Genomic DNA, 27703 nt, shown 5'->3' with positions numbered 1-27703 from the left:
AGAGCAGCGGGCTAGGTGCGCGTGCGCACTGCGCGACAGCCAGACCCAGTTAAGACCGGCAGCGGACGTCCGGATCCCTGAGTGTCGTTTTGGCACATCTCTGGGTTAGAGTTTTGGCAACTCGGAGGGTGTGACAGAGGAGTCGGGAATCCTCCTGGCGGCCACGGGACCAAGTTAAATAGCGGCCGGGACGGGCATGTCCCAGGTGCCGCGGTAGGAACAGTGAAGCGCGCCGCGAGCAGGATGGGCCGGCGACGGGCGCCAGAGCTGTACCGGGCCCCGTTCCCGTTGTATGCGCTTCAGGTCGACCCCAGTACGGGGCTGCTCATCGCTGCAGGCGGAGGAGGTGCTGCCAAGACGGGCATAAAGAATGGCGTGGTGAGAGCTCAGGGCCACTGGGGCCGGGTCACGCCAGGGGTGATGGTGGTAGGGGATCTTGGGAATGGCCGCACCTCAAGCTTCAGACCTTACCTCTCCCCGGTGGGAAGTCTAGGCTTTTCGGGCGCCCCGGCGCGAATTTCAGCTAAGAACTTACTCACCAGGAACTCCTAAGGTAGAGTAAAAATACACAGCGCCGCTTAGGCAGGAACTTAGGCTTCAACTCGAGCTCAAGAGCAGCCCCAGGGGTCTTATCCTGGACTTTTCTGGGGAGGCCGCGAAGACTTGTCCCACTGCTGGAGAGCAGTGGCAGGAGTGCTGCATTTGGCCTTTAGGCTGGGTTTCTTCACTCCTCTGAGGGTCACCCTATTATTTTGTAAACTGGAGGTATTAATCCCAACCCTCCTTGCTGTACAGATTTGTGCGGTTTGAAAGAAAGAAACCAAGAGAGGGAAAGAACCAAGCAGGCTGGAAAAAGCCTTTTAAAGTAGAAAGTGCAGTAATCAAAGGGGTAGGGCTTTAGACTGTAAGATGTAAGTTTGCCCTTGAGGTGCTCTCTGGGCACCCCTGAACCTTGCTCATCCTGGTTCTCTCTTCCACAGCACTTTCTACAGCTAGAGCAGATTAATGGGCGCCTGAGTGCCTCTTTGCTACACTCCCATGACACAGAGACACGGGCTACCATGAACTTGGCGCTGGCTGGTAACATCCTTGCCGCAGGGCAGGATGCCCACTGTCAGCTCCTGCGCTTCCAGACCCATCAGCAGAAGGGCAAAACCAAGGCAGAGAAGGCAGGTGAGAAGCTCCCTCTTTCGCTTTGGGGAAAGGGTTAAATGAGTAAGATCACTTATTTTGGTTTCTTAAAGAAATGGGGCTGGAGGTGTGGGTTGTGGTAGCAGGGAAGAAGCCGGATGTTCACTACGAGGGAGGAGACCAATACTACTTACTATAGAAGCCTGGAACCTGGCAGGCTCTTTGTATTGCAGGTTGCAAGGAGCAGGGGCCTCGACAGAGGAAGGGGGCAGCCCCAGTGGAGAAGAAGTCTGGAGCTGAAACCCACCAGGAGAACATAGAACTCAGTGTAGAGAATTTGCAAGCGGTGCAGACAGACTTCAGCCCTGATCCGTTTCAGAAAGTTGTATGCTTCAACCACGATAACACCCTGCTTGCCACTGGAGGGACGGATGGCTACGTTCGTATCTGGAAGGTATGATTTGGGGGATTAGGGGATCAGTGTCGATAGCAACAAGGCCAGAATTGTGAGAAACCGAACATGGGTTCTCGGAGACTTGTGAGTGAAGCCTGCACTGAGTGGCAGAGACGGGTGGGGATCATGGCGCCTTGCCAGGTACCTGGGGTAACCATGCTGGTGGTTTGGCTGCAGGTACCGAGCCTAGAGAAAGTTCTGGAGTTCAGAGCCCACGAAGGAGAGATTGAGGACCTGGCTTTGGGGCCTGATGGCAAGGTGAGGAAGTGAGAGGGTGGAGAAAGTAGGTGATGATGCTGCTTGTCCAGTAGGTGGATCCCCTAACTGTCCATCCTTGGAATCTTGATTCCTGACTAGTTGGTAACTGTGGGCTGGGACCTTAAGGCCTCCGTGTGGCAGAAGGATCAGCTGGTGACACAGCTGCACTGGCAAGAGAACGGACCCACCTTTTCTAACACGCCTTACCGCTACCAGGCCTGCAGGTGTGAGACCCCAGAGGGTAGCTAAAAGAGGCACAGCCTAGATGTGGTGGGGGAGTGGGAAAACACTGGGGGGAAGCTGGGGAGGATTGCAACCTTGGTGGGTATTACCCCAGGCCTGACCAGGGTACAGGAGGGCACAGACCTCTGAGAAGGGCTAGGCAGGCCCCAGGAGCTGAACAGCCTCTCCGCCTGGCCCCCCCAGGTTTGGGCAGGTTCCAGACCAACCTACCAGGCTGCGACTCTTCACAGTGCAGATTCCCCACAAGCGTCTGCGTCAGCCCCCACCCTGCTACCTCACAGCCTGGGATGGCTCCACCTTCCTGCCCCTTCGGACCAGGTCCTGTGGCCATGAAGTCATCTCCTGCCTTAGTGTCAGGTGTGAGACGGTGGCTTGACTGCTCGCAGGGGGCCTGGGGGAGCTCGGGAAGGTGTCCGGTCTGACGCTCTGGAGACCACTGTTAGCGAATTTTGCTGCACAGGCCTCCAGAACAGTGAACACTTCTTGTTTGTTGCAGTGAATCGGGTACCTTCCTAGGCCTGGGCACGGTCACCGGCTCTGTGGCCATCTACATAGCTTTCTCTCTCCAGGTAAGGCGTAGAGGTGGGCGCAGCCCTGAGGGCTCTCGAGGGGGAGAATCTAGACCTGCTTCAATCTAAGTGCGCAGGAAGGAGTCTGGCCCAGCCCATAGAGGGAAGGCCGTCTGGGAACAGGGAGCATGTTTTCCAGAAGGAATGTTTCCAACTAGGCCTTCCCTCACTAGTTCTTCTGTTTCCAGCGCCTCTACTATGTGAAGGAGGCTCATGGCATTGTTGTGACGGATGTGGCCTTTCTACCTGAGAAGGGTCGTGGTCCAGAGCTCCTTGGGTTCCATGAAACTGCCCTGTTCTCTGTGGCTGTGGATAGTCGTTGCCAACTGCACCTGCTGCCCTTGCGGAGTGAGTCATTGGGGTGGGGGGTACCTACCTCTAGCTATAGCAGAAACTTGCCCCTCTGGAGAATGGGCTGCTTGTCTGTAGCCATCTGCCCCCTTCTTAAACGGTTCTGTTCTTAGGGCTGTGAATCCCTTTGCTTGCTGACTTCTTTCCTTACCCTCGTGCAGGGAGTGTTCCTGTCTGGTTGTTGCTCCTGTTCTGTGTCGGGCTTATTTTTATGACCATCGTGCTGCTCCAGGGTGTCTTCCCAGGTTTTCTTTAGCCTTCATGCTCCTGGGGAATCAGGGGTGTGGACACCGCCATCTTCTATACCAGAGTGGAGGCCTGGACCCTGTTGCTCACCCCACCTGGGTCCACAGTTGGGGTTGCTTCTGATGAGACTGATGGGCACTGCCTGCCCCGCCCAGTGAAAGCTTGGCTATGGCCCTGTGTGACTCTGAGTCCTGGGAACCCTTCATTCTTCATGGAGCCACCCAGGACAGTGGTACCTGCAGCCCAGGCCATGCCACCTGCATCTTTCCCTCTGCCTAACAGAGGCTCCAGAGTTGAGCTTGTCCTCTCTCCAGAAATATGTGAGGATGCCCAAGAACCCGGAGGTACTGCTGTCCATCAGTTGCTCTTCACATGAGCCCCTCGTGTTTGCTGGGGCAGGCCCTGGCCTGGGACTTGCAGTTAGGGAAGGAAGGGGCAAAAGGACGACCCAAGCTGTCGTGTCTGGGTCCAGCTGGTAGCTCCAAGCCAGCTCGGCTACAGACACAGTAAGTTCCTGGATGGTCTACTCTAACCTTGAGGAAAGGGAAAATGAACCTCAGACTGTTCTTCGGGAAAAGTTGATATTTAATAAATAAGCGAAGACTGAATTAAGACCCCGGTGGTACTCCTGTCAGCTCTTGCCTCTCTTGGAAGGAGAGAGAGCGCTGAGGTTGAGCAGCTCCGCCGAGTGCTGGAAGACGGCTTTGGCGTACTGATGCAGGAGGCGGGTCATGTAGCAGTGCTGCCAGGGGAACAGCCCTTCCAGGAAGCCAGTGTGGCCACCCCGGGCTGTGATGAGCAGTGCCACGTGGGCAAAGCCTTGGGCAGCCTGTAGGGGAAGGGCTTGGGGAGGGTTGGAGAGGAGGTCAGGAACCCGGGCCTTTCCTGAGAGCCCAGGCGCGCTCCACTTGCACCTCATGGCCCATTTTCCCTGGGGCCTCTAAAGCATCCAGATTCAGGCTGCTCACCATGGATTGGGGAAAAGGGGTCGTCAGCTGCATTGAGGCAGAGCACAGGGGTCTGGATGGCATCTACCTTGGTTCTTGGGCTTGCTGTTTGGTAGTAGGTAACACAGTCTTGATATCCGAAGGCCACAGTTGTGTAGCGCTCATCAAACTGGCGGATGGTGCAGGCCTGCCCCGGGCAGAGGGTGGGGTAGGCTAAGATGAGGCTAGGGAGAAGAAGATATTAAACAACTTTGGGCAGGGGGTGGTGGTTGAAAGACTAGACCTGTAGCACGAAGTCTACATTCACCACCTTTTCCATTACTTCTCTATTTCTGCAAAAGGGTTCATAGAGGTTTGCCTCGCCTGGACCTGACCCTGTCTGTCTCATGAGTGAGCAAACCCAGGTAAAGAACTGACCTGAGCACTGGGAGAACCTGGTATGTCCGCCATCCCTCCCTGTCTGCTGCCTCCTCCCACTTGCCAAGACCCTACCGGTTCACAATGTGGCAGAGCTCAGCAGTGAGGCGCTGATTGAAGAGCAGCGAGTTGAGTGGGGTCTCCAGGGAGCGGGTGGTCTCAGAGGAATCCCAGCACGCAGATAGAGTCAGTGCCGCCACCAGCCCCGAAGCCTGCCCTGTTCGTGCTAGGTGGTTCAGCACTAATATCCTGACGGACCAGGGGCCACGAAAGAAGGGTCTGCATTAGTGAGCGGGGACAGAGGAGAGGGGAAGAGGACATGGAGGAGGAAACAAAGGAAGACTGGGCCTTTGGGTCAAGCCCAGGCAACCTTTACCCTCCAAGAGAGATGCCCACGGCCAGCAGTGGAGCTCGGGAGTAGCGTTGCTTTATGTGGTTCACGACTATCTCCAGATCCTCAGTATTGTTGGCAGAAAAGGCCCTGTGGGTCTGAGGCAAACCAGATCATTGGGTAGGGAGGGAGACCATGGCCTGAAGGCAGAAAGATGGAAGGAGCATGGAAGGAGGACAGGTAGGTAGAACCCCAGGGTCAGGGATCTCTTAAGGGAGTCGGGGGAAGGGCTACGATGAGGAAGGAGGGTACTCACCAGCATATCTTCCCCACGGCAGCCCTGGTTATTAAATACAACAGCTCTGTGGCACACACAGGTACATCTCAGCCAGACCCTCCTAGAAGCCCCACTCCCCTTCTGGTAGCCTTCAGAAAGACCCCAGGCAGAAGGTGCCCTTCATATAGTGCCTTCTCCCCAGAGGTCTCAGGGTCTTCATTGACCTCCCTGTTATAAGTTCTCAGACACGACCCACTTCCTCTGGACTTGGCCCATCCTTACCTATAACCGTCCCTCAGAGCTTGGTGGGCCAGTTGGAAGATACAGGAGTCCTGACTGCTGCCACACTGGCCAGCCCAGTCTAGCAGGAACTGGCCTCCATCTGGGGTGTGGAGGACATCACTGTGGTTGGGAGAAAAGGGCACACAAAGATACTATTAGGAATTCCATGTACTTTGAAAGGTTTACCTCTCTTCCCCAACAACTCCCAAACCTTCCCATTGGCATCATTTGAGGGCATACGTTATGCAAGACATTAAGATCCTAACAAGGTATGGGGCGCCTGGGTGGCTCAGTCAGTTAAGCGTCTGCCTTCGGCTCAGGTCATGATCCCGGGGTCCTGGGATCCAGCCCTGCGTCAGGCTCCCTGCTCAGCGGGGAGTCTGCTTCTCCCTCTGCCCCCGGCCCTGCTCGTGCTCTCTCTCTCTCATATGCTCTCTCTCTCAAAATCTTTAAAAAAAAAAAAAAAAGACCATAACAAGGTGTAATGGGACATAAATGATTAAATACTACCTCATGGTCGAGCAATTAAATAGCCCTTCCATATAGCCACTCTCATTGTTACCCCCAACACACCGGGGTAGATGGGGCAAAGATTACCTTCAGTTTAAAGAAGGAAGACAGGATTCCCTTGTAGTTGCAGCCTCATGTTTACCCCTCCTGTCCCTTCTTACCTCCAGTAAGGGACTGGAGGCTGAGACTGCAGTAAGACTTGGAAGATGGTTTGGAGCCGCCCCTCAAAACACCATAGCGTAGGGTAGAAAATCTCCAGAGTGACTGGACAGTGTTGCTCCAGGAAGGCCAGAAACCAGGACCCAGTCACCAGTTGAGGCCTCTGCAACCACAACATAGTCTGCCTCACTCCCCTGGTGTCTCCAAGGCCAGTGAGACGCCCGACACCAGCGTGACCCCTCTCCAGAGGCCAGCCTCCGGCGGTGAGAAGTCTAGCACACTTCGGCCCGGAACGGCCAAGTCACTTCTATGAACATAGTCCAGCCAGAGCCCTCAAGAACTCCAGTCCTGGAGTGCCACCTCCCCGGCCTGACTCTGAACTGACTCAGTGCCAGGGCTGGGAGCTGCTGCAGCTGACCAAGTGCTGACTCTCCCGCTCCGCATATCCGTGCCCCAGCCCCAGTTTGGAGAGAGCAGGTAATATACATTGCCCAGCTGACTCCTTGTGGAAAGGGTTGGCATCCCCATCAGAGGCTGAAGAAGTACAGCACCATTCAGTCTGTGGCTTTTGCTCTGCAGTTGAATTATCCACACTGGCATCTTCCTAAGACTAGCTCTGGCCATGCTGGCTCCTGCCTTTAGCACCCCCTTGCCACATACTTGCGTTCCCTACAGCGTGTGCTCACAGCTGAAGGGCTTCGACCACAGCACCTCATTTTCTTAGTCATGGGGCTTGCTGTTAGAGCATACTCCAAAGGAGAAATAGTCCAGATGGGAACAGATTTTTCTCTTCTTTTATGCCAGCCAGAGGGAAGGTAACAGAATGGCAGGGACAGACAGGTCAGTGGGGGAGTTGGCCCTGACTTTAAACGCCTCTGCTGGTTCTTCTGGATGCACATCAAGTGAGAGAGGGCCTAGCCACATGGCTTACGAAAGAGGGGTGTGCTGTAGAAAGCCAAAAGGCCTCAGGCTCAAGAAATTGAAATTGCATTTCTGTTGCGAGCCCTAAGGAACCTGATGATCAGATTTCTAGGTCTTCTGCAGGCTCAGTACTCACAAAAGGCTGGGTAAATTATGAACTAGAGAGGCCGAGTTGTTCATGCCACTGTCTCGAGATGTGACTTGTACCCTGCTCCTTAAGCCCTGGAATAATGATGCTTGTGATTCATTGTGTGCTATGCGCAGGTACTAGGCTAAGCCCAACCTTAGGGGCTAGGATATTTGTAAGTGAAGAAACTATGGCTCAGATGAAGTTGTTTGCCCAAAGTCACACAGCAAGCAAGAGGCAAAGTGGAATTTGCAATTAATGGTGTTACTACCAATCCTAGTAGGTAAAATTTGTTGAGTGCGCAGGTTTCAAGCGTTGTGCTAAGCACTTTACATGATTATATCCTGTGATTTTCACAACAGTTCTTTGGCATAGATCCTGTGATTCCCCCATGGGAACAGGTTTGAATGTTGAATAAATTATCTTGCCAAAGACAGCTAGAGGTGGAGCTGGGATTCAAACCCAGGTCTGACTCTAGAGCTCATGCTCTTAGTCACTGTACTCTATTACCTCCTCATTGCCAGGATTTTGAGTTATCAATTTATGGAATCCTTGATCAAACAGCTCAGCAGTGTAGAACAGATTAGGTCACAGGTTAATTTCATTTTAGCTCTAGTGAAGAGTTTCTTGACTCATTTCTTGAGAATTAATTAGTAATATGCCATTGGTCTCTGTGGATGAATCAATACTAGTCCATTACCATGCTGGACAATCCAAACTCCTCAGGACTTCCAGAATGCACTTCCTGCATTTTAACCAGTATTTGGAAGTCAAGGAAGGGTTTGTAATATAAAGAGGCAGAGGTCTCTGACTTCTTTGTGGCTGGTTGCACGCAAAGGAAAATGGTTAGTTAAGGTGAGCTCTGGTTTGAAATGACTGACTTTTGAAATTAGGCATGGAAGGTAAGATTTATAGGGTACTGTGAGGTTTGGATCTTTTATTAAGGCAGACAGTACATGCGAATGTAAAAAGCTCTGAAAGTAGAAGTCTAGGCAACATTTAAATTCCCTATAGATCTTTTTTAAGGGCTTGAATCAATTAGTTTTATATTAGACTCAGTTACCTAGAACAGTTTAATGAAGATTAAAAAGATTTAGATTTTTCTGGATATGTAAATTAATGTATTTTATCTGAATTTCAGTGAAAAATCTCTTCAGACTTGCCCACTGCACCATATATACATGGAGAGCCTAGAAGTTAAAACAGGGCAGAATGAACGACAGGGTTATCCATTAGTCCTGAGCTAGGCAGGGAACCTCCCCCAGCCTGTGAGAGAAGCAAGGCCCTACTAAGCTGATGGGGTGGTGGGAGTTAGCCAGGGCCACACAGGCCTCCAGTTCCTTTATTCGGTGAAGCTAGTGAGAAACTCAGCTAGACTGCCTTTTTAGAAGAGGAAAGCATCTCCCTGACACCTCGGGATGCCTTCCACCCCCCCCCTTCCCCAGATGTCTGCCCACATCCTAGGGAGCAGCACCCCCCCGGTGCCTGAAGGGCCTAACTGGTACGGGGAGCCTACCGGATGCAGAGAATCTAGGCAGGCAAAGAACCGACTCTCCGTTAGGTGATGAGAGCAAAGCAGAACCCTGCTGCGGCACGCGGCAGGGCTGGTGGTGGGGTGGGAGCATCAAATTTCACCTGTTGCAGGAGGCCCAATCGTGCCACCTCCCACAAAGGGCTCGAGCCCCTGGCTGGAAGCTGCTCCTTAGGCCCGAGGATCCTAAACCCGCCGGCCAGAGCTCTGGACCCGCACCCACCTGGGGCACGTATCTCCAGTAGTAGCCCAAGTAGAGGGTGGCGCCAAGACCTAAAAGCAGGGAGAAAGGCTCTGTCCAGGTGCCATTCTGAGGGCTCTGGGAGGAGCTCGGCATCTTGGGTGGTTGGGTTCCGACCCCCAAGTTCTTGACTGGCTCCAGCGCCCGGCCCCGCCCGTTACAGGCCATCGGCCGGCCTGTGCAGGGACCGCGGCCGCGGCCGGGCGGTGAGGGGGTCCGGGCCCCGCCCACCTCCACTGGGCCCCGCGGCGGGCGTGGTGAGGGGCGGTGCCGGGACCTCGCGGGCCGCCGAGCGGAGCCGAGTCACCTGCTAATGGCCTCCCCGCCCCATCGCCCGGGTCGCGCGCCCGGGCGCCTCCTGCTTCCGCCTCGCGGTCACCGGCGGTGCCGCCCCTGGCGAGGACTAGTGGCCTCCCCCACCGCCGCCATCTTGGTGAGAGGTGCCTCCAGCGCCTTCTTCAAACCCTGCCCCGGCCGCGCGAGTTGGGCAGCCTGGGCACGGTCCCCAGTCACTGGCACACAGGACACAGCCACTCCTGTGGTGGCATCCTGTGACCTCCCCACTCAGGACACGGCCACTCACCTTGTGAAAACGCTCTGCAGTCCCGTGTTCAGCCATTCACAGTGGTCTTCCCATACTGGACGCAGTCATTCACACCGTGACACCCCACACTGTCACACAGGTTTCAGCTATTGAGTGCATGGCATTCCACATAGAGTCACACACACACACACAAGTTACAGTCACTCACACAGTGTCACTCTGCACTGTCTCATCTAATCCCTGTCAAGTAAGCAGGACGGATATGTACTCATCACCCACTTTGTACCGGGCACTAGGGGTGCCCCGGGGATGGTGTTCCCTGTCATCACATTCCTGGAATGTGGAAATAAATATATAATTTAACAGAGCAGTGGTTTGCAAACTTGACTGAAGATTAGACTCATCTGGGAGTTTTAAAAAACTACCAGTGCCCAGGCCTCACCCCCTGCTGTAGTTGGTCTGGAGAGGAGCCTGGGTGTCAATATAACCTAGACGTTCTCTGGAAGATTCAAATGCGTAGTCGGGGTTGAACCCCTGCCATAGGGCACGGGGCTAGGTAAGGGAAGAACGGCTGCAGTGGGAGCACTGAGGAGGGTGCCCAAGCTCCATGGGTCAGAGAAAGTGTACCCAGATGTTAAATGACGATACACTTAAGGTGAAACCAAAAAACAAGTAGGAGTTTCCCAGGCAAAGGAGAGGTGGGGAGAGAACAGTTTCAGGAGCGGAAACAGCATAAGCAAAAGCCTGGATGTGAGAGACTTCTTAAAGGAACCAAAAGAAATCTGGTGTGTCTGGGGCATACGAGATGGTCAAGAATCAAGCTGTGAGCAGCTACACAAAGGATGTTAGAGTTTGGGGCGCCTTAGGCTCAGGTCATGATCCCAGGATCCTGGGATCGAGCCCCGCGTCGGGCTCCCTGCTCTGTGGGAAGCCTGCTTCTCCCTCTACCACTCCCCCTGCTTGTGTTCCCTCTCTCGCCGTCTCTCTCTCTCTCTCTCTGTCAAATAAATAAATAAATAAAATCTAAAAAAAAAAAAAAAGGGGTGTTAGAGTTTAAACAAAGGGTGGAGGAAAGCCATCAAAGAGTTTTACGAAGGGGTGGGTGACATGACCGGAATTGTGTTTTAGAAGAATCATTCAGGCAACTTGGAGAATGGATTGGAGGAGGCTGAGAAAGGAAGCAGGCCAGTTAGGCTGTTAAGAGAATTTTGGAATGGCAGATGGCAGCCTGGCCCGGAGGAAGCTCCAAAGAGGAGTGAAGATCTTTAAGATAGGAGGCAGAATTGATAGGACCTGGTGGTAGGTTGGAGGTTGGGAGAGAAGGAGAAATCATGAAGGACTCCCAAGTCTCTGACTGTATGACTCAGGCATGCATGGCGCTGCCAGTCCCTGAGATAGGGGAGCTGCGGAAGAGGAAGGTTTGAGGAGGAGGAAGATTCATTCTTAGACACATAGAGGTTAGCGTGCTCGCTGCTAATTATGTTTCCTTAGATTCTGTATTTGTCTACTTGGCATCCATGAATCACAGGGCCAAACTAACAGCCAAAGTTGACATCTCACCTGCAATCCAGAGCCCATACTCTGAGCTACTTCTTTAATCTAATTCTCACTCAACAAACCAATATTTCCCCTCTCCTAAAATCAACCCAGGGTCAGGTGTCAGATAACTAGGGACAGTTCCCATGTCCCAAAACCTGCCTGAATGACTCCAACTAGCCAATCCTAAACTGTCTACCTTGCCTTGCCTTGCCCATTTAGCAGAGGCTGTGGCCTGTGCCTCCCCCCGGCTCCTTTCTGCCCTCTACACTGGTGCCTCCCCCTGCCGTCCTGTGTGGTGAGCTGTGCCTCTCGTTTCTCGGGAACTGTAACATTAAATGTTTCTTTCAGTGGCATTGACCTCTCCATGTTGTCACTCAGTCACCTTTATAAATTAAAATCTAGGCACAAATTAGAGGATGTTCAATTCCTGAAGTGGTCTGGGGCTTGGAGATTGAATTTGAGATTCGGTAGTCATCAGCATTTAAATGATATATTAGGGGGCGCCTGGGTGGCTCAGTCGTTAAGCGTCTGCCTTCGGCTCAGGTCATGATCCCAGGGTCCTGGGATCGAGCCCCGCATCAGGCTCCCTGCTCCTCGGGAAGCCTGCTTCTCCCTCTCCTACTCCCCCTGCTTGTGTTCCCTGTCTCACTGTGTCTCTGTCAGATAAATAAATAAAATTTTTTAAAAAAAAATAAAAAAATAAATGATGTATTAGTTTGCAGGGTTGCCATAACAAAGTACTACATGCTGGCTCTCTTAAACAACAGACGTTTATTGTCTGACAGTTCTGGAGACTAGAAGTCCAAGGTTCAGAAAGATTGGCTCCTTCTGAGAGTTGTGAGGAAGCATCTGTTCCACACCTCTTCTCTAGCTTCCGGGGGTTTGCTGGCAATCTTTGGCATTCCTTGGCATGTAGAAGCTTCATTGCAATCTCTGCCTGCGTCTTCACATGCTGTTCTCCCTGTGTGTGTGTGTGGACACCAGTCATATTGGAGTAGCATGGGCCAACATGACCTCATTTTCACTAATTATACCTGCAATGACCCTATTTCCCCATAAGGTCACATTCTGAGGTATTGGGGGTTAGGATGACAACATATGACTTTTTGAGGGACTCAGTTCCACCCATAACAGATAGTGATGGAAACTACATGAACAGATGAACACATGAGCAGATGGGGAGTGAGGAGACAGCCCAGAGGACTCGGACACAAAGAAAACGAAGAAGAAATGCCAAGAGAAAGAGTGGTGTTGCTGCAGCCAGTGGATACCATGATTCCAGCAGGTAGTATCCAGCAATGTCCACCATAGGAAAGAGGACAGGGTGACCTTGATGAGTCTGTTTGTCGTGATAGATGCTGATGGGAAGGAGCTGATGGAGAGGGAGAAGTTGAAGATTCTGAAGATTCTGGAAGAGTTGAAGTTATTCCTTTAAAGAACTAAGACCTTGGGCCAGTGGGTGAGGATGTAGTCTGAAGCGTAGGTGGAACCGATCACTGTGACGAAAGTAGGTGACACACCATTTTGACCGCAAAGCTACACTCTGTGCTGGCAAACGACTGCCACCATCGCCCTTAAGATGATCCTTTCCCAGGCCCTCCCCAACTGTGTCTCGTATGGAGCCACTTCTCAGTGATGCACACGGTCACAGCCACACAATGACACCTTCCCTGGAAACCGGCAGTCACGGCTGTCCCTTGAGCATCACAGACAACTCAGGAAGAGTTCCACCAGATACCCTGACAGGTGTGCCACGAATGTCCTCTCCTGTCACACACCCAGTCATTCACACACCGGCCATACCCTCTCAGGGCCGTCTTATCAGTCTGGATACAGCGTCCATACCCCTACCGTCGCGGGCGCCTCACACACAGCCAGCAGTCACGGTCACACTAACAGCTGCAGGCTTGTCCTGCACATCTGGGGGCCGGCAGGCTGTGGCACCGTTAGACCTGCTTCTCCTAAACACCAGCGTCGCCATCTGCTCTTTGTCTCTGTGTCTCTAGATGTCCGTCTCTGTCTCTCTCATGGAGGCGCGCGTGCACACACGCGCACACACGCGCTCATACACACACGCACTCACACACGCAGACACACGCACGCACACACGCGCGCACACACGCGCGCACAGACACGCACACACACGCACAGCCACACACGCTCATACACACACGCGCACACGCGCGCTCATACACGCACACACGCACGCGCACACACGCGCTCATGCACACACGCACAGACACACACGCACGCGCACACACGCGCGGGCACCGCGGGGAGGAAGCCCGGCGGGGGTGCGGGGGCTGCGGAGGGTGGCGGCCGCGGCCGCTGCGGACTCTGCCCGGGCCAGGGCGGCGGCCGGCGGGAGGGCGACGTGGAGCGGCCACGTGGAGCGGCCCGGGGGGAGGGCCCGGCGGCGGCGGCGAGCCGAGGCGCGGCGGGCGCACAGCGTCGAGCCGCCGCGAGGCCGGACCCCAGCCCTCATCGCGCCGCCGCAGGTGGGTCCGCGCTCCGCCCCGGGGCGGCCAGGCACCGGGCTGGGCGGGCTGGGGGCCGCCGGCGCCACCAAAGCCGGCGGGGACGCACGGGTCGCCGCGGGGCGGGACCGCGGGGCCGGGGCGCCCTCCCGGCGTCTGGGTCCCCAGGCTGCAGGCGCAGTCCCTCTGCGTCCCCCTGAGGCGCGGACGGGGCTGGAGCGGCGGCTCCCGCCTCGGGGCATCTCCCGGGAGGAGGTTCCCCCGGCCCAACCCCCGGGTGAGTGGATAGAGGAAGGGGCTGGAAAGCGAATCCTGAGCTTCCTAGGTGTGATGATGGGGTTCCACAATTCCCGACCCTTTGTCGCTCTGACATCCCGGGAGGGGGCTTGGGGGCTGGCGGGAGTTTGATCCTCATTTGACAGATGAAGAAAAGGGGGGCTGGGGAGGGGCCCCAGGTTATCACCCAGCTGGAAGTGGCAGGGTGGAGACCGGCTCTCAGGTGTGGGAACTTTTTGGCTGTAGAACCACTCTATCTTCTTTTTTTAGGGGGCGGGGTCGTGTCCTGGGAGGCACAGGCGCACCAGAGGGATAAGTTAAGGGTTAGGATTCGGTTCAAACTAACTTTTGGACAATGAGACTCAGCCAGAAACAGAATGGATGCCCTATGAGGTGCTAGACTCTTGACCTGGAAAGTCAAGCAAGGGCTGAATGGCCATTGACAGGGATGCTGTGGGAAAAGTTTTGCACTGGATGGGAGGCTACCCAAGATCAAAGGCCCCTGCCACATCCTAGATTCTCTGGAAATCCTCAGATGCCAGTCATTTAACCTGCATTATCCCATTGCATCTTCCCCAGGCCCTTACAAGACAGATACTGTTATCCCAGGCTCAGAGAGGTTAAGACACCCGCCTGGATCACACTGTCAGAACCGAGAGGCAGGATCTGATCAGAGGTCTGACCCCAAGGCTGGGCTCTCCTCACTGAGCTGGTGTCAAGGCTCGAAGAAATTTGAGGCCTGAGAGTCATTGTGAATGTGAGTGTATGAATGTGAGTGTGTGTGAAGGATGTGAATAACTACTGAGTTACATCACAACTGTTAACTAAGAGTTGTGGTGGCTTTCAGGTGGTCATGAGGGTAAATTACATTTGTTCGCTTTATGGTTGTAGGAAATGATTAGGAACACATTTATTTGACAGGCAGTGGTTCAATAACGGCTTTATTTCTGTTGCTTACAAAAGCTTTTGTTAAGTGCTGAGAAATGTCTTAAGCGTGAACAAATCACATCACACCAACGTCATTACACGTTACTTGAGGTGCCTTAGCTTGACTACCTTTAAACAATAGAGGTGAACCATACAGTTATTTAAGTTTGTGACATGAACTATAACCAGAATGCTCAGGTTGTCAGGAGAGCCCAGGGTATTCCAGGTAGAGGGTAGAACAGCTTGGGCAAAAGCACTGAAAAGTGAAAGTGAGAAGCACTTCGGGGGGACTCCAGTCACCCTTCTGTCTGAAGCTGAGTGTTAGTGTAATGGAGCACTGGAAGACGAATATAAAATGGTAACCTGATAGCTGATTGTAGAAGGCCTTGAATGCCAAGGTGAGGACCGTGGACTATAATAGAAATAGGGAGCCACTGAAGATTTTGGGGCAGTGGTGTTCTAGCTAAGGAAGATTCATGTGATGTGGGTATGGAGGGTTCTTTTTTTTTTTTTTAAGATTTATTTCTTTATTTGAGAGACAGAGAGAGAGCACACAGGGGGAAGATCAGAGGAAGAGGGAAGGAGAGAATCTCAAGCAGGCTCCATGCTCAGGACATGGGGCTCGATCTCACCACCCCGAGATCATGACCTGAGCCAAAACTGAGAGTCAAGATGCTTAACTGAGTGAGCTACCCAGGTGCCCCTGCAGGGTTCCTTAAGTGGAGAAGATACCAGAGGCAAGGGCAAGAGAGAGGCTACTACATTAATTTGTGCAAGAAGTAATTCATTATGCACTCACTATTATCTCATTGTGCAGATAAGGTAACTGAAGTCCAGTGAGGATAATTAACTTACCCAAGGTCACAGTCTTTTCAGCGTGGCAGCTTCGGGGACGCCAGACTTCTTCCGTGGCGGCTCAGGGCTCCCAGAGGTGCATATCTGCGCGTGGGGAGACAGAGCGAGAGAGAAGCAGAACCAGGTACAAGCTATGGCACCTTTTCTGACCCACACCTTTATTTCAGCTGTTGTTTAGAAGTGAGTGGCTAAGTCCAGATCGTATACAAGGAAAGGCAAATTAGACTTGGTCCTTTGTGGGAAGAAGTGTCAAGGAATTTGTAGACCTGTTTTGCAAACCGGCGCATCTGGCCTAACGAGTGAGTAGATTAGTGGGATCTGAGGGGTGCTTCCCCTTTATGCCTGAATCGCTACCACCAGAGAGTCCTCTTTTAAAAGGCAACTGCTAGTGCATGAGAAGCCCGGATAATAGGTTTTGACAGCTCTGAGGGATTTAAATTACTCTAGCTCCTCCTGTAGGCCCCGGTCCTGGCAGTAAACAGATGGGGTGGGGGTGCAGGAAACAATCTGAGGGTGTCCAGGTGGGGAGCCCAGGACGGTGGGTATGTGTGAAGCCGCTGCAGAGCAGTCCAGGAAGACTCCTGGAGGGAAACGGGCGTTATTGTACAGCCAGGCACTGTGCAAAATGTGGAGGGTCGTGGCACCTTACCACACCCCCGAGAGGTGCTCTCGCCGGCCGCACACTGTAGATGGAGGACCTAAAACACCGAAGTCCCACAGTTCCAGAGCCAGGACTTGGATTCAGGCAGCCTGAGGTGAGGGCCCATACCCTTCCCCTGTAGGCTGTGCCCCCTCTTCTTTAGTAATTCTGTGTTTCTCTGTCCCTCCCTCAATCATTGTCTAACATTTGTGTCTTTTCTTACTTACATATTTGCAAGCTTTAAGAACAAAAAGGACAAATACTACTTTATATTATCATCTCACTTCTAAGATAGTGCCTCACACACAGTAGGTGCTTAATACATATTAAAGAAGTAAATCAACTTTATCTTCATTCTACAAACTTATATTTCTATTTGCCTTCCCTGCGGCTGCTCAACCTCTTGGTCTTTGTCAACAAAGGTCTTTGACATCTGGCGCAACCCAAGCTATCCTCTATGGTATCTGGTCCCCGGGTCTCTACTTTCCAGCACTCTCCTTCTGGCTTCTTCTGGCCAGCTGGCCTTCTCAGCCATTACGTGCCTCTTCTTCCGCCTTAGAGACTGGAACCCTCAGCTGAATCCAGCCACCACCACCACCCCACCCCCCAAGAAACCCAGCAGCACTCTGGACATAAAGAACCAGGGCCCTCGGGTGCCTGGGTGGCTCAGTTGGTTAAGCGACTGCCTTCGGCTCAGGTCATGGTCCCGGAGTCCTGGGATCGAGTCCCACATCGGGCTCCCGGCTCAGCGGGGAGCCTGCTTCTCCCTCTGACCCTCTCCCCTCTCATGCTGTTTCTCTCTCTCTCTCTCTCTCAAATAAATAAATAAATAAAATCTTTAAAAAAAAAAAAAAAAGAACCAGGGCCCTCTGCCCCATTGACCTGTACCCTCCTTCAGCCATTACTTCCAGAACGCTCAGGCACCCTGTGTGCAGGACCTTCTCCCTGATCCTCCTGGTTCAGGCACAGACGTGTGCAGTCTTGCATCTCTCCTCAATCCCCATGGGCTCTCTCTGGAGATTTCTGTCTTTCGCCCCCTGTTGAGGCAGGCTTCGGTGAGCTCCCCCCTCCCAAGAACCCAGGTAGTTTTGAACCCTACTTGCACTCCCCTAGTCCTCTCTCACTTGTCCTGTTGTACTTGACTTACGGTGTCTCTCGTGATGCAGAAGTTTAAACCTTTGATATATTCACATCTATTTTTTCCTTTAAAACTTAAGAGTTTGCAATATTTATCATTAAAAAAAAATTTATTTGAGAGCGAGAGAGCAGGGGGTTGGGCACAGGGAGAGAGAGAGGGAGAGAAGCAGACTCCCCACCAAGCTCAGAGCCCGATGCAGGGGGGTGGGGTGCCCCCCCGCCAATCCCAGACCCTGAGACCATGACCTGAGCTGAAACCAAGAGTCAGGCACACAACCGACTGAGCCACCCCGGCGCTCTGCCGTATTTATAACCTTTCTAATTGCTCCGTCATGTAATGTGATTTGCTTAGCCCCTGCCTCAGTGTTAGCCATTCAGGTTGATTATGTTTCTTTCACTAATATGGATAGCACCGTTATAAATATCTTTATAATTTCTTTTCCATATGAGTTCCTCCCTATGTAATCCTCAGGATGGTATCATTGGGTCAGAGTTTCATGGCAATTACTGCACCTTTGCAGGTTGCTCTCTAGAAACGTTTCAGGTTTGTAGTCCCTCAAACAATAGAGGTTAATCCTCACTGATTCAATTTCTTTAATGGTTATAGGACTATTAAGATTTGCTCTTTCTTCCTCCATCAGTTTTGCTATTAAGTTTTTCTAGGAAATTAACTCTGACCTCTGAGTTTTCAAATTTCTGCGATTTCTGTAGTTATGTCCCCATGTTCATTGCTAATGTTCTTTATTTGTGCCTTTTCTCGTTCTTAATGTGAGTTGTCAGAGGTTTGTCTATTAGTCCTTTTAAAGAAACACCAGTATCTGGCTTTGTTGCTCTTCTCTATCGTATTCCTAATCTCTGCCATTTTTTATTTTTTATTTCTATAAGTTTCTTCTATTTTACTGCCTTATTGAGTTGGAAACTTAACTCATGAACTTTTGGCCCTTTCTTCTAATATATGCTTTTAAGTCAGTCCACGTTCCCTCTGGCTACCTATCTTGTTTTCATGCATATTTTCCCAGTATCATCCGATTCTAAGTATTTAACAGTTTCCATTATGATATTCTTCTCTGATCCACATGCAAGTATACCCTTTAATTTCCATATATGTGAGTTTTTTGCATCATTTTTGTTATTAGTTTCTATGTAATTACATGTCAGTCATATAATATAGTGTGAGACAGATTCTTTGATATTCACTGAGCCATGTGCTCTGGCCCATTACTTGTCAGTTTTTATAAATATTCCACATGCATTGAGAAGAATATGTATTTGCTAAGGGACTGAAGTTGGGGGGGGGTCTCTCATTTGTTCGTTAGCTCAGGCGTATTAAGTGCTTTATTCAACGTACTACATTCTTACTCATTTTTAGTCTGCTTAATCTTTCAAATACTGAATGAGGTATGTTAAATTCTCCCACCATGATGGCAGATTAGACTTTTCTCCTTGTAGTTCTGCTAGTTTTTTTTTTAAGATTTTATTTTTTTAGAGCAGTTTTAGGTTCACAGCAAAATTGAGAGGGAGGTACAGAGATTTCCTATATACCTCTGTGCCCCCCCGCACATGCACTGCTTCCCCATTATCAACATCCCAGACCAGAGTGTACATTCGTGACAACTGGATGAACCTACACTGACACATCATCACTCAAAGTCCATAGTTTACAGTAGGGTTCATTCTTGTACATTCTGTGGGTTTGGACAAATGTATAATGACATGTCTCCATCATTATAGTATCATAGAGAGTAGTTTCACTGCCCTAAAATCTTCTGTGCTCCACCTCTTCATCCCTTCCACCCCAACCCCTAGCGACCACTGATTTTTTGACTGTCTCCACAGTTTTGCCTTTTCCAGAATGTCATATCGTCGGAATCATGCAGTGCATAGCCTTTTCAGATTGGCTTCTTTCACTTAGTGATATCCATTTAAATTCCTCTAGGTCTTTTCATGGCTTGATAGCTCATTTCTTTTTATCACTAATATTCCATTGTCTGAATATACCACAGTTTATTTCCCCTTCCACTATTGAAGGACATCTTGGTTGCTTTCGAGTTTTTGCAATTATGAATAAAGCTGCTATAAACACCTATGTGCAGGTTTTTCTGTGGACATGATTTTTCAGCTCCTCTCAGTAAATATGAAGGAGTGCAATTGCTGGATTTGCTGGATTGTATGGTAAGAATACGGTTAGCTTCATACGAAACTTGCCTAAGTGTCTTCCGAAGTGGCTACGCCATTTTGCATTCCCACCAGCAATGAATGAGAGTTCCTGCTGCTTCACCTCCTTGCCAGTGTTTAGTGTGGTGAGTGTCCTGGATTTTGGCCATTCTAATAGGTGTGTTGTGTTATGCCAGTTTTTATTTTAGATGTTTTGGGCTATGTTATTAGACATATACAAGTTCAGAACTATGATATCTTCCCAGGGGATTAAATTTTTATGAATTTTGTAATGACATTCTCTTTTTTTTTTTTTTTTAAAGATTTTATTTATTTATTTGACAGAGAGAGACACAGCGAGAGAGGGAACCCAAGCAGGCGGAGTGGGAGAGGGAGAAGCAGGCTCCCCGCTGAGCAGGGAGCCTGATGTGGGACTTGATCCCAGGACCCTGGGATCATGACCTGAGCCGAAGGCAGTCGCTTAACCGACTGAGCCACCCAGGCGCCCGAGTAATGACATTCTTTTATCTATGATAATGCCTTTCATCTTCACGTCTAGTCTAATGCCAATAAAGCTATACTAGCTTTCTTTTGTCTATTATTGCCTTTTTAAAATTGCTTTATATATCCTTCTTCCATCCTTTTGCTTTCAACGTGTGTCTATACTTTTTAGGTTCATCTCCTGAAAATTACATATAACTGTATTTTGTTTTGTATACATTTTGGCAATTTCTATTTCTTAACAGATCAATTTAAAGAATTTATAGTTATGACCACTGATAAACTTAGATATATTTTTACCATCTTATTTTATGCTTTCTGTTTGCCTTCCTTTTTAATTTTTTAAGTTTCTCTATTCTCTTTTCTGCCTTCCTTTGAAGTCATTTAAAAAAAATTCCATTCGGGGTGCCTGGGTGGCTCAGTCGTTAAGTGTCTGCCTTCGGCTCAGGTCATGATCCCAGTGTCCTGGGATCCAGCCCTGCATCGCATCGGGCTCCCTGCTCAGCGGGAAGCCTGCTTCTCTCTCTCCCTCTCCCACTCCCCCTGCTTGTGTTCCCTCTCTCGCTGTGTCTCTCTCTGTCAAAAAAATAAATAAAATCTTTAAAAAATAAATAAATAAATAAATCTACATTAAAAAAATATTCCACTCATTTTTTTCTCTGCTGGTTTGAGGTCATACATTCCATTTCTGTTTTTTTTAGTGGTTATCCTTAAGACCTTTACATGCATATTTAACAAAGTTGCTCAGTATGTCTACTCTCTTCCCAAACAACCATCCTCACCTTACATCTTAATGTTGTCCAATATTGTAGCTCAGTCCACCTTTTTTTGCTTCCTATATTAACATAATTATCAGTCTATGTTTGTTTCTATTTTCCCAAATACTTTCTGATTTTTTTTCTGCTCACCATATTTCCTTGCATTTCACACCCTTCTGGGATCATTTTCCTTTTTCCTGCAATAGATCCCTTAGAATTTCCTTTAATGGAGGAATGTTGGTGGCAAATTCTCTAATTTGTTGTTTATTAAAACTTTTTGTTTCACCTCATTCTTGGAAGATAATTTTGCTGAGACTAGAATTCTAGAATGGCAGTTCTCCCTCCCCACCACTCCCCCTTCTCAATGTGTTAAAATACTATAGTAGTACTGTAATCTGGAATCACTGTTGCTGTTGAGAAATCAGCTGTCAGTCTAATTGTCCTTTTGGGGGGGTTGTCTTTTCTTTCTGACAGCTTTTAAGATCTTCTCTTTTTCTTGGTATTCTATAGTTTCAGAACAGCTCTGGGTGTGTATCCTGTTTATTTAATTTTCCTTGAATTGTTGGGCTTCCTGGGTTAGAGTATTAGTGTTTTGTAATAGATTGGAAAAATCTCAACTGTTATATCTTAGAACACTGCTTCGATCCAGTTTTCTCTGGTATCTCCTCCATCTTCCATGCTGCTTAACCTGTGTTTTATATTTTCTGTCTTTGACAGTTCTGTCAACGAACTATCTTCTGGATAATTTGTTCATTAATTCTCACATCGTCTGAGTCTAACGCTTACTGTTTGCATTTTAAAATCAATCTTTTCATTATGTTTGTGTAAGTTATATTTGGTTCTTCTTCAAATCTTCTTGGTCATTTTTATGCTTATATTCCTTTCCCATAGTTTCAAGCTTCTCTTTAATGTCTTGAAACATATTAAATATACTTTATGTTCTCTGTATGATAATTCCCATGTCTTTAATTTGCAAGTCTGGTTTTACCCGCTATTGGTTAGCTGGCTCTCACTCACAGTGTCTTATTTCCTTGCATGTTTATGACTTTCTGGCTGTGAGGTCATGCTCCGTGACACTTTACCAATGGAATTTCTTTGAGGCCTGGATTGGAGTTGTGTTTCTCAGACAAGATGTATATTTTCCTCTACTAGTTGACTGGAGGTACTCTCAACCAGGTACCACTTAATATATAAATGATCTGCTTTAGGTTTTTGAACCACAGAGGTAGCTTAGTTCAGGTCTTGCACCCACAGTAGAGCAAGCTTCTTACAAATTCTCAGGGAAGACTTTATCCCTTCCACCCAGCACCAAGGTCAAGACAGGCGAGATTTGTGCTGCCCTTCTTTGTGGCACATTTACTTTTTGTTCACCCTTATGATTGGGTCGGGCTGTTTGAATCCCAGCTTTAGGTAGGGAATCTCCTACTAGTCTCCTCACACTGGGTGGGTCCAGGCCTTATCTCTGGGCTCCTTTGTTGCACCAAGCGCTCAGACTGATACTGCAGACTCACCCGGGTTTGGTTTGGCAGACAAGGCAAAAGCTGACTTCAAGCTCATTTCCTCCCGAGGATTACTATTTTCACTGTGCTTTCGTACTCAGAATTTCTTACTTTCTTGCCAACTCAGTGCATTTGAAAAGATACGTTCTATTTTTATTCAGCTTTGGAATGACTTTTCATTGGGACATTTACTATGATACGCCCAGACATGGAGGTTTGGATATTTTTCTAGAAGACCCTTTCACTGAGATGTGTCCATGGCAGTGGGACCTCTGAGGGCCCCCAGTTGATGATATGGGGATCTCAGTTCCAACTCCCTCCCTCGGATGGGCCCAAGACTTGTTTTCTCTCTTGGGTGCAACAACCGGAGCTCAAGGATCTGTATTGCAGCCAATGTTCATGAACACCTTTAGGGGAGCAGTGGCTTCAACACCCATTTGGCCACTGCAGATTACGGACACCAATCAACTATGTAGACTAATGATATCTATTGGGGCCACATAGGCAGAGAAAACTGAAGACAGTTTCTTTTTTTTTTTAATATTTTATTTATTCGAGAGAGAGAGCACAAGCAGGGGGGAGTGGTAGAGTGAGAGGGAGAAGCAGACTCCCCGATGAGCAGAGAGCCCCATATGGGGCTCAATCCCAAGACCCCGGGATCACGACCTGAGCCGAAGGCAGACACCCAACCGACTGAGCCACCCAGGTGCCCTAAAGACAGTTTCTATGCCTCTCGGTAGCTTCACCTTCTTGTAGACTTCCATGTTTTGTTGCTTCTTCCTCAAGGCGGGTCTGCTTGCACAGCTACAACCGGCCTCCCACATGCATCTGCCCATGGGCCGGATGCTCCCCTGCCCTACCCCACCTCTCTGAAGCAGTTGATATCCAGCCTAGCAGTGCTTCTGCACCTTGTTAGAGCCATGGAGCTCTTTGAGAATCTGATGAAAGCTACAGACATTTCCCCAGGAGAATTCCGTGCCAGCCAGAATGTCCAAGACCATGACAGGTTCCTGATCCTCTGCACCTGATGATTTATCTTCCTAGATATGGGGATGGGGTCTCAGGCCTCAACTGTGGTGGGTGTGTGCTTCCTTAGGAATTAGTTATGATAACGTACATCCCACCTGGGACTAGTCAAGTAAGCTTCATGCTCTGTGCTTCTGACTTATCCTTTCTGTTTTCATATAACCAAGTGCTTGCATTGCCAATGGGCCTGCACAGTGTAGGTCTAAAGGGAAGCTTTTGTTTTTTCTTTTCTATTGGGATTTCCCAAGAGAAAGGAATAGGTCCTGGGGCCACCGTTGGTTTGACTCATTTGTTTCAATCCTTACCTGAGTTTAGATCTGTTTCAAGGAGTCTGAGCCTTTACCGATTTGCTCTTGGCTGAGTTTTAATAAATACAGGCTAATAATCTGCCTCTGTGTAAGTCATGGTCTTTTTGTGACCCTCTGCATTTCTGATTTGGCCTTTTTCTTAACGTCTCGAAGCTAATTTCCATCTGCAAAGTGAGGGACTGGACTGGAGTAGATGTACTTGAACTGCACTTCTCCGAGCACCTCGGACTAGGAGGGCGGGGATGTGGTTGGGGGATGGGCAGGGCACTTCAGTGGGGTTGGGGGTGATGGGTGTGGGGAGGGGCTCCTGCCCGCAGAGCTGCTTCCACCACAGCAGGTCTGATTTACGTGCTTTACACACTGGGTCCGGAGTAAGATCTGTGTTGGACAAATTCCACAGGGGATGGCTGATGTCTATGCGGGCCTCCTCCCTGAGCAGGAGTCCTGTCACCTGGCTGCAGGTGGAGGCAGGGAGCGAAGGCGCGCCTGACTAAGCCTCCCATCCCCCCACTCTGTGGCAGACCTCCCTTCCCCTTGACTCCCTGACTCTGTTCCTAGTTCCAGTTCCAGCAAGGATGTTGTTACCTTTGGCAATGAGAATGTTAGTGCTGCTGCCCCTGAGTCAGGCCGCGCCCAAGGATGGAACCGTGAGGTAATGGGCCTCAGAGGGCAGGGCCATAGGCTGGGATATGGAGAGTCTCTGGAGAATCTGAGGGTGTGCTGGGCCCCTCTGGGAGGCAGGAGCCTGGGGTGTATGCTCCCTGAGCTCTGTATCCGCCCCCCTCCCCCAGTTACTGCCATCGCTGTGCCCGTAGGGGCGCCCTCCGCAGAGTGGGCACCCGGTGCACCTTTGCTGGGATCAGCTCATCTGGGATCCGGGGACTCCGTTCCAATGGGGTGTGAAGCTTGGGGAAGAAGCTGCGCTTCTCTTCTCAAGACCTTATGTGGGAATGCCAGAGCCTTGGAGATCATTAGCAGACCAATTCGGGGTTGTGTGCCCAGCCGTCTCAAGGGTTCCGGTGTGAGGAGCACACCGCGGGTACGCGGGCTGGGGTGGGGGGACAGATATAGGGAGAGCAGCAAGGCAGGCCGTGGGGACAAAGGCTGCTGCCGAGGCTCCTGTCAGCCATCTGGCCTCACAGGTCTGGACTGATCTGGGCAAACAGGCAGCCCCGTCCAGAACTGGGAGCAAATCTTGGGCTTGGAGGACTGAGAAAGAGAGCCTGAGCAGATCAAAACTCCAAAACCAACATCTACGCCCTCAGCTTGTGTCGTGGAGCAAATCCAGTCTGCGGAAACCTGGGCAGTGCCTCGGGGCTGAGCCACAGACCTGGCCCTCGGGCCGGCCCCAGAGCAGAGGGGTGACCGCGAGCCCCGCTGTCCGGACACCCACTCACTGTTTTCTTGGGTCTCCAACTTGTATCTACTAGGTGTGGCCTCATCTGGCCTCTGTCCAACCAGGTGCTTTATTTATCCCTTAACATCTAAGTTAGGAATCTGTAAAAACAGTCTGAGGGAGTCAGGTTCTGCTTCTAAGACCAGAAGGGCCTCCTCCCCACAAGGTGTTTGGGAATTTGAGAGAACAACGCCCTTGGGTCTGGGGAGAGAACTCTGCTAGGAGCTTGAGGGTGGAAGGCTGGTAGGCCGGATCCTCAGGGAGGCTCTTGGCAAGCCTGGCCCTTCTCCTCCTCCTCCAGGCTGGACCCCGAGGTGCAGCAGCTGCCCCTGTCCAACCCCTTCCAGCCAGGCCAGGAGCAGCTTCGGTGAGTGGGCTGGGCGGGGGCTGGGGGGTGGGCCTGGGTCTGCACACTGGCCTCTCCGGGCTTACTTTCCCCGTTTCTGCCAGGCTTCTGCAGAACTACCTACAGGGACTGGAGAGAATGGAAAAGGAGCCAGAACACATGAGCCGGGAGCAGGGTGAGGGGCTGGGCACCGGGGCCTGCGGGCAGGGGGCTCAGGGCCAGCAGAGCCGGGACTGACCCCGGGCTGTCAGCTGTCCCCTGCCTCCTCCACCTGTTCCTGGTGCCTCTTCTGATCTGGCTTCTCCTCCTTAGTTCTCCTCTACCTCTTTGCCCTCCACGACTATGACCAGAGTGGCCAGCTGGACGGCCTGGAGCTGTTGTCCATGTTAACTGCAGCTCTGGCGCCCGGAGCTGCTGATTTTCCTATCGCCAACCCGGTAAGCCCTGCTGGCCGGGGGGCCCCTTCTCCCACAAAGGACACTCAGCTTCTTGGGGCTTTAGTCTTTTTCATCATGACTCTTTTGATGAATCCATGATAAAAGAAGTGCTCTGAGCCTGCCTGGCAGGGACGTGGGGAGGTGTTGGGAGGGTCAGGGCTCCTGGGAACATCTCTGTCTGCTGCAGACTCTCCAGCAAACGTGTGCTTCCACAGGTGATCCTGGTAGTGGACAAGGTGCTCGAGACCCAGGACCTGAATGGGGATGGGCTCATGACCCCTGCAGAGCTCATCAACTTCCCAGGAGAGGCCCCAAGGCACACAGAGCCCAAAGAGCCCCCGGAGCCACAAGATGTTGGGAGGCAGTCCCCGTTAGCTAAAAGCCCGTCCAGACAAGAGCTGCAGGGAGCCCTGGGTCCCAGAGAAGATGGGGCACAGGTAGAGGCCGCAAGGGAGTCCTTGGAGCCTGTACAGGAGGCTGGGGGACAGGCAGAGGCTGAAAGGGAAGCCCGAGGCCCTAGAGCAGACGCTACGGGCCAGCAAGAGGCCAGCGACGCTGGAAAGGACGCGGAGGAGCATCCAGGGGAAACACTGGAGTCCAAGGACACCCAAAATGAGTTTGAAGTTCATGTTATTCAACTGGAGAATGATGAGATATGAACCTTGAGGCTAGAGATTTGCACCCCGAGAAGTCTCAGCACCAGAACATAAGCCCCCAAGAGTGGGCTGTGGATGCTGGGTGTATGTCTGCTTCCTGGCCCCCGGAGGGGCAGGTCTCTGTGCAGCTCAGGGAGACCCGAAGTTGAGGGGGCAGCTTTAGGGCCCAGATAACCAATAAAGAACTGAATGAACTCATCTGCTTGGGCCATCTACTTACTGGTTTGGCCGGTCTGGCCTCAGGGACACGGGGTTGGGGACTGGACAGGCTTCTGGGAGGGGCTTCGGCTTCCCCCGTGTTCCCAGAGGGTGCTGAGACAGCAGGGGACAGCACCAGGGCCCAGCTGCAGACAAGCTGGGGAAGAGAGCGCAGCCTCTCGCTGGGGCCCAAATGCCCCTCTTCCCCCTCCCCTGGGGTTCAGGCACCCAGGACCCTCCTGCAGCTCCGAGCCGGTCCTCCCCACCACCCTGTAGGTGCCCTCCCCGTAATATTAACAAGAACGGCCATTTACTGAGAGCCGAGTACACACCAGGCGTCATGCTGGGCATTTTCTACATTGTCTGATCGTATCCTCACGATAATACCACCAGGCAGAATTAGCTCCATTTGACAGATGAGGAAATTGAGGAAGACCGAGTCACTAACATATCCAAGGTGACACCGCCAATTAAGTGGCAGATTTGAATTCAGGTGTGTCAGACTGCAAAGCCCATGGTCCTTAGCACAGTCTGTGGTCTCACACGCCCTGCCCCAACTCCCATATGAAAACTGGCCGATTCCAATATGCCCTCAGCCCTGGTCTCCCGCAGGGACATGGACACTTAGTCCTGGGGCCCATCTGTGGCCAGGGCACCGCCTTAATGACAAGGCGGCTCCAAGGGTGGGGCTTCAGGCTCTGGGACAGTCACAGGGGAGATATTTTTGGACCGTGAAGGCGCCACCAAACCACAGAGAAGGCTCCCTGCCCGCTGGCCTGTCAGGTTGGCTCAGCCGTGTGGACAGTCCTGGAGCCATCAGACTGGAGTCTTGTGACAGCCCAGGGGCCCAGAGGAGATTTTCTGGTGGCTTATTACTTGGAAGGTTCCCTGGGGTACGAGGAGATACGTGTCCTCCCCAGCCAGGAAGGCTCAGGGTCTGCCCATCCCCTGTGGCTCCCCTTCACCAGAACCAGCTGGGCCTCCAGCAAGGGCACGGCTGGTGGCAGGTCAGGGGTACTTCCCGCTTCTCCAGT

At 51.2% G+C, this 27703-nt stretch overlaps 2 protein-coding genes across 11 annotated transcripts; one reads left to right on the top strand and one right to left on the bottom strand.

Annotated features, from left to right (window-relative positions):
- On the top strand, positions 1-26669 carry PREB (prolactin regulatory element binding). Of its 10 annotated transcripts, XM_036090275.2 has the most exons (13): positions 1-378; positions 981-1173; positions 1365-1585; positions 1763-1843; positions 1943-2067; positions 2270-2443; positions 2583-2655; positions 2844-3003; positions 24195-24288; positions 25334-25399; positions 25483-25553; positions 25691-25815; positions 26031-26669. In XM_036090275.2, the coding sequence occupies exons 1-13, from the start codon at positions 244-246 to the stop codon at positions 26472-26474; spliced, it is 1962 nt and encodes a 653-aa protein (XP_035946168.1). In that variant the 5' UTR covers positions 1-243; the 3' UTR covers positions 26475-26669. The 10 variants fall into 10 exon arrangements, with proteins under 10 accessions (XP_035946168.1, XP_035946182.1, XP_035946171.1 ...); XM_036090278.2 differs by lacking the exons at positions 24195-24288; positions 25334-25399; positions 25483-25553; positions 25691-25815; positions 26031-26669 and adding an exon at positions 3168-3860 and having other exon boundaries at positions 4-378; XM_078056092.1 differs by lacking the exons at positions 1-378; positions 981-1173; positions 1763-1843; positions 1943-2067 and having other exon boundaries at positions 1418-1585.
- ABHD1 (abhydrolase domain containing 1) lies at positions 3884-9198 on the bottom strand. Its single transcript, XM_078056099.1, has 8 exons — positions 8978-9198; positions 6178-6338; positions 5507-5626; positions 5264-5309; positions 4993-5105; positions 4692-4865; positions 4221-4423; positions 3884-4095 (listed from the first exon to the last, which is right to left on the bottom strand). The coding sequence occupies exons 1-8, from the start codon at positions 9161-9163 to the stop codon at positions 3884-3886; spliced, it is 1215 nt and encodes a 404-aa protein (XP_077912225.1). The 5' UTR covers positions 9164-9198.
- Positions 26670-27703: the final 1034 nt, after the last annotated feature.

This window comes from Halichoerus grypus, chromosome 10 (assembly GCF_964656455.1).
Source record: "Halichoerus grypus chromosome 10, mHalGry1.hap1.1, whole genome shotgun sequence".
In the NCBI taxonomy this organism is placed as follows: domain Eukaryota; kingdom Metazoa; phylum Chordata; class Mammalia; order Carnivora; family Phocidae; genus Halichoerus; species Halichoerus grypus.
Note: the sequence above shows the minus strand (reverse complement) of the source record. Positions and strands in the feature narration are given on the sequence as shown.

Bases quoted from the DNA above. Each gene is read 5' to 3' on its own strand.
- PREB (XM_036090275.2), top strand. From the start codon at position 244: ATGGGCCGGCGACGGGCGCCAGAGCTGTACCGGGCCCCGTTCCCGTTG. The intron at 1,844-1,942 runs GTGAGGAAGTGA...ATTCCTGACTAG, and splicing joins CTTTGGGGCCTGATGGCAAG to TTGGTAACTGTGGGCTGGGA. The intron at 3,004-24,194 runs GTGAGTCATTGG...CTCTGTTCCTAG, and splicing joins GCACCTGCTGCCCTTGCGGA to TTCCAGTTCCAGCAAGGATG.
- ABHD1 (XM_078056099.1), bottom strand. From the start codon at position 9,163: ATGGCCTGTAACGGGCGGGGCCGGGCGCTGGAGCCAGTCAAGAACTTG. The intron at 5,627-6,177 runs GTAAGAAGGGAC...TCCCAACCACAG, and splicing joins CCTCCAGTCCCTTACTGGAG to TGATGTCCTCCACACCCCAG. The intron at 5,106-5,263 runs GTGAGTACCCTC...GGTTTGCCTCAG, and splicing joins GCCGTGGGGAAGATATGCTG to ACCCACAGGGCCTTTTCTGC.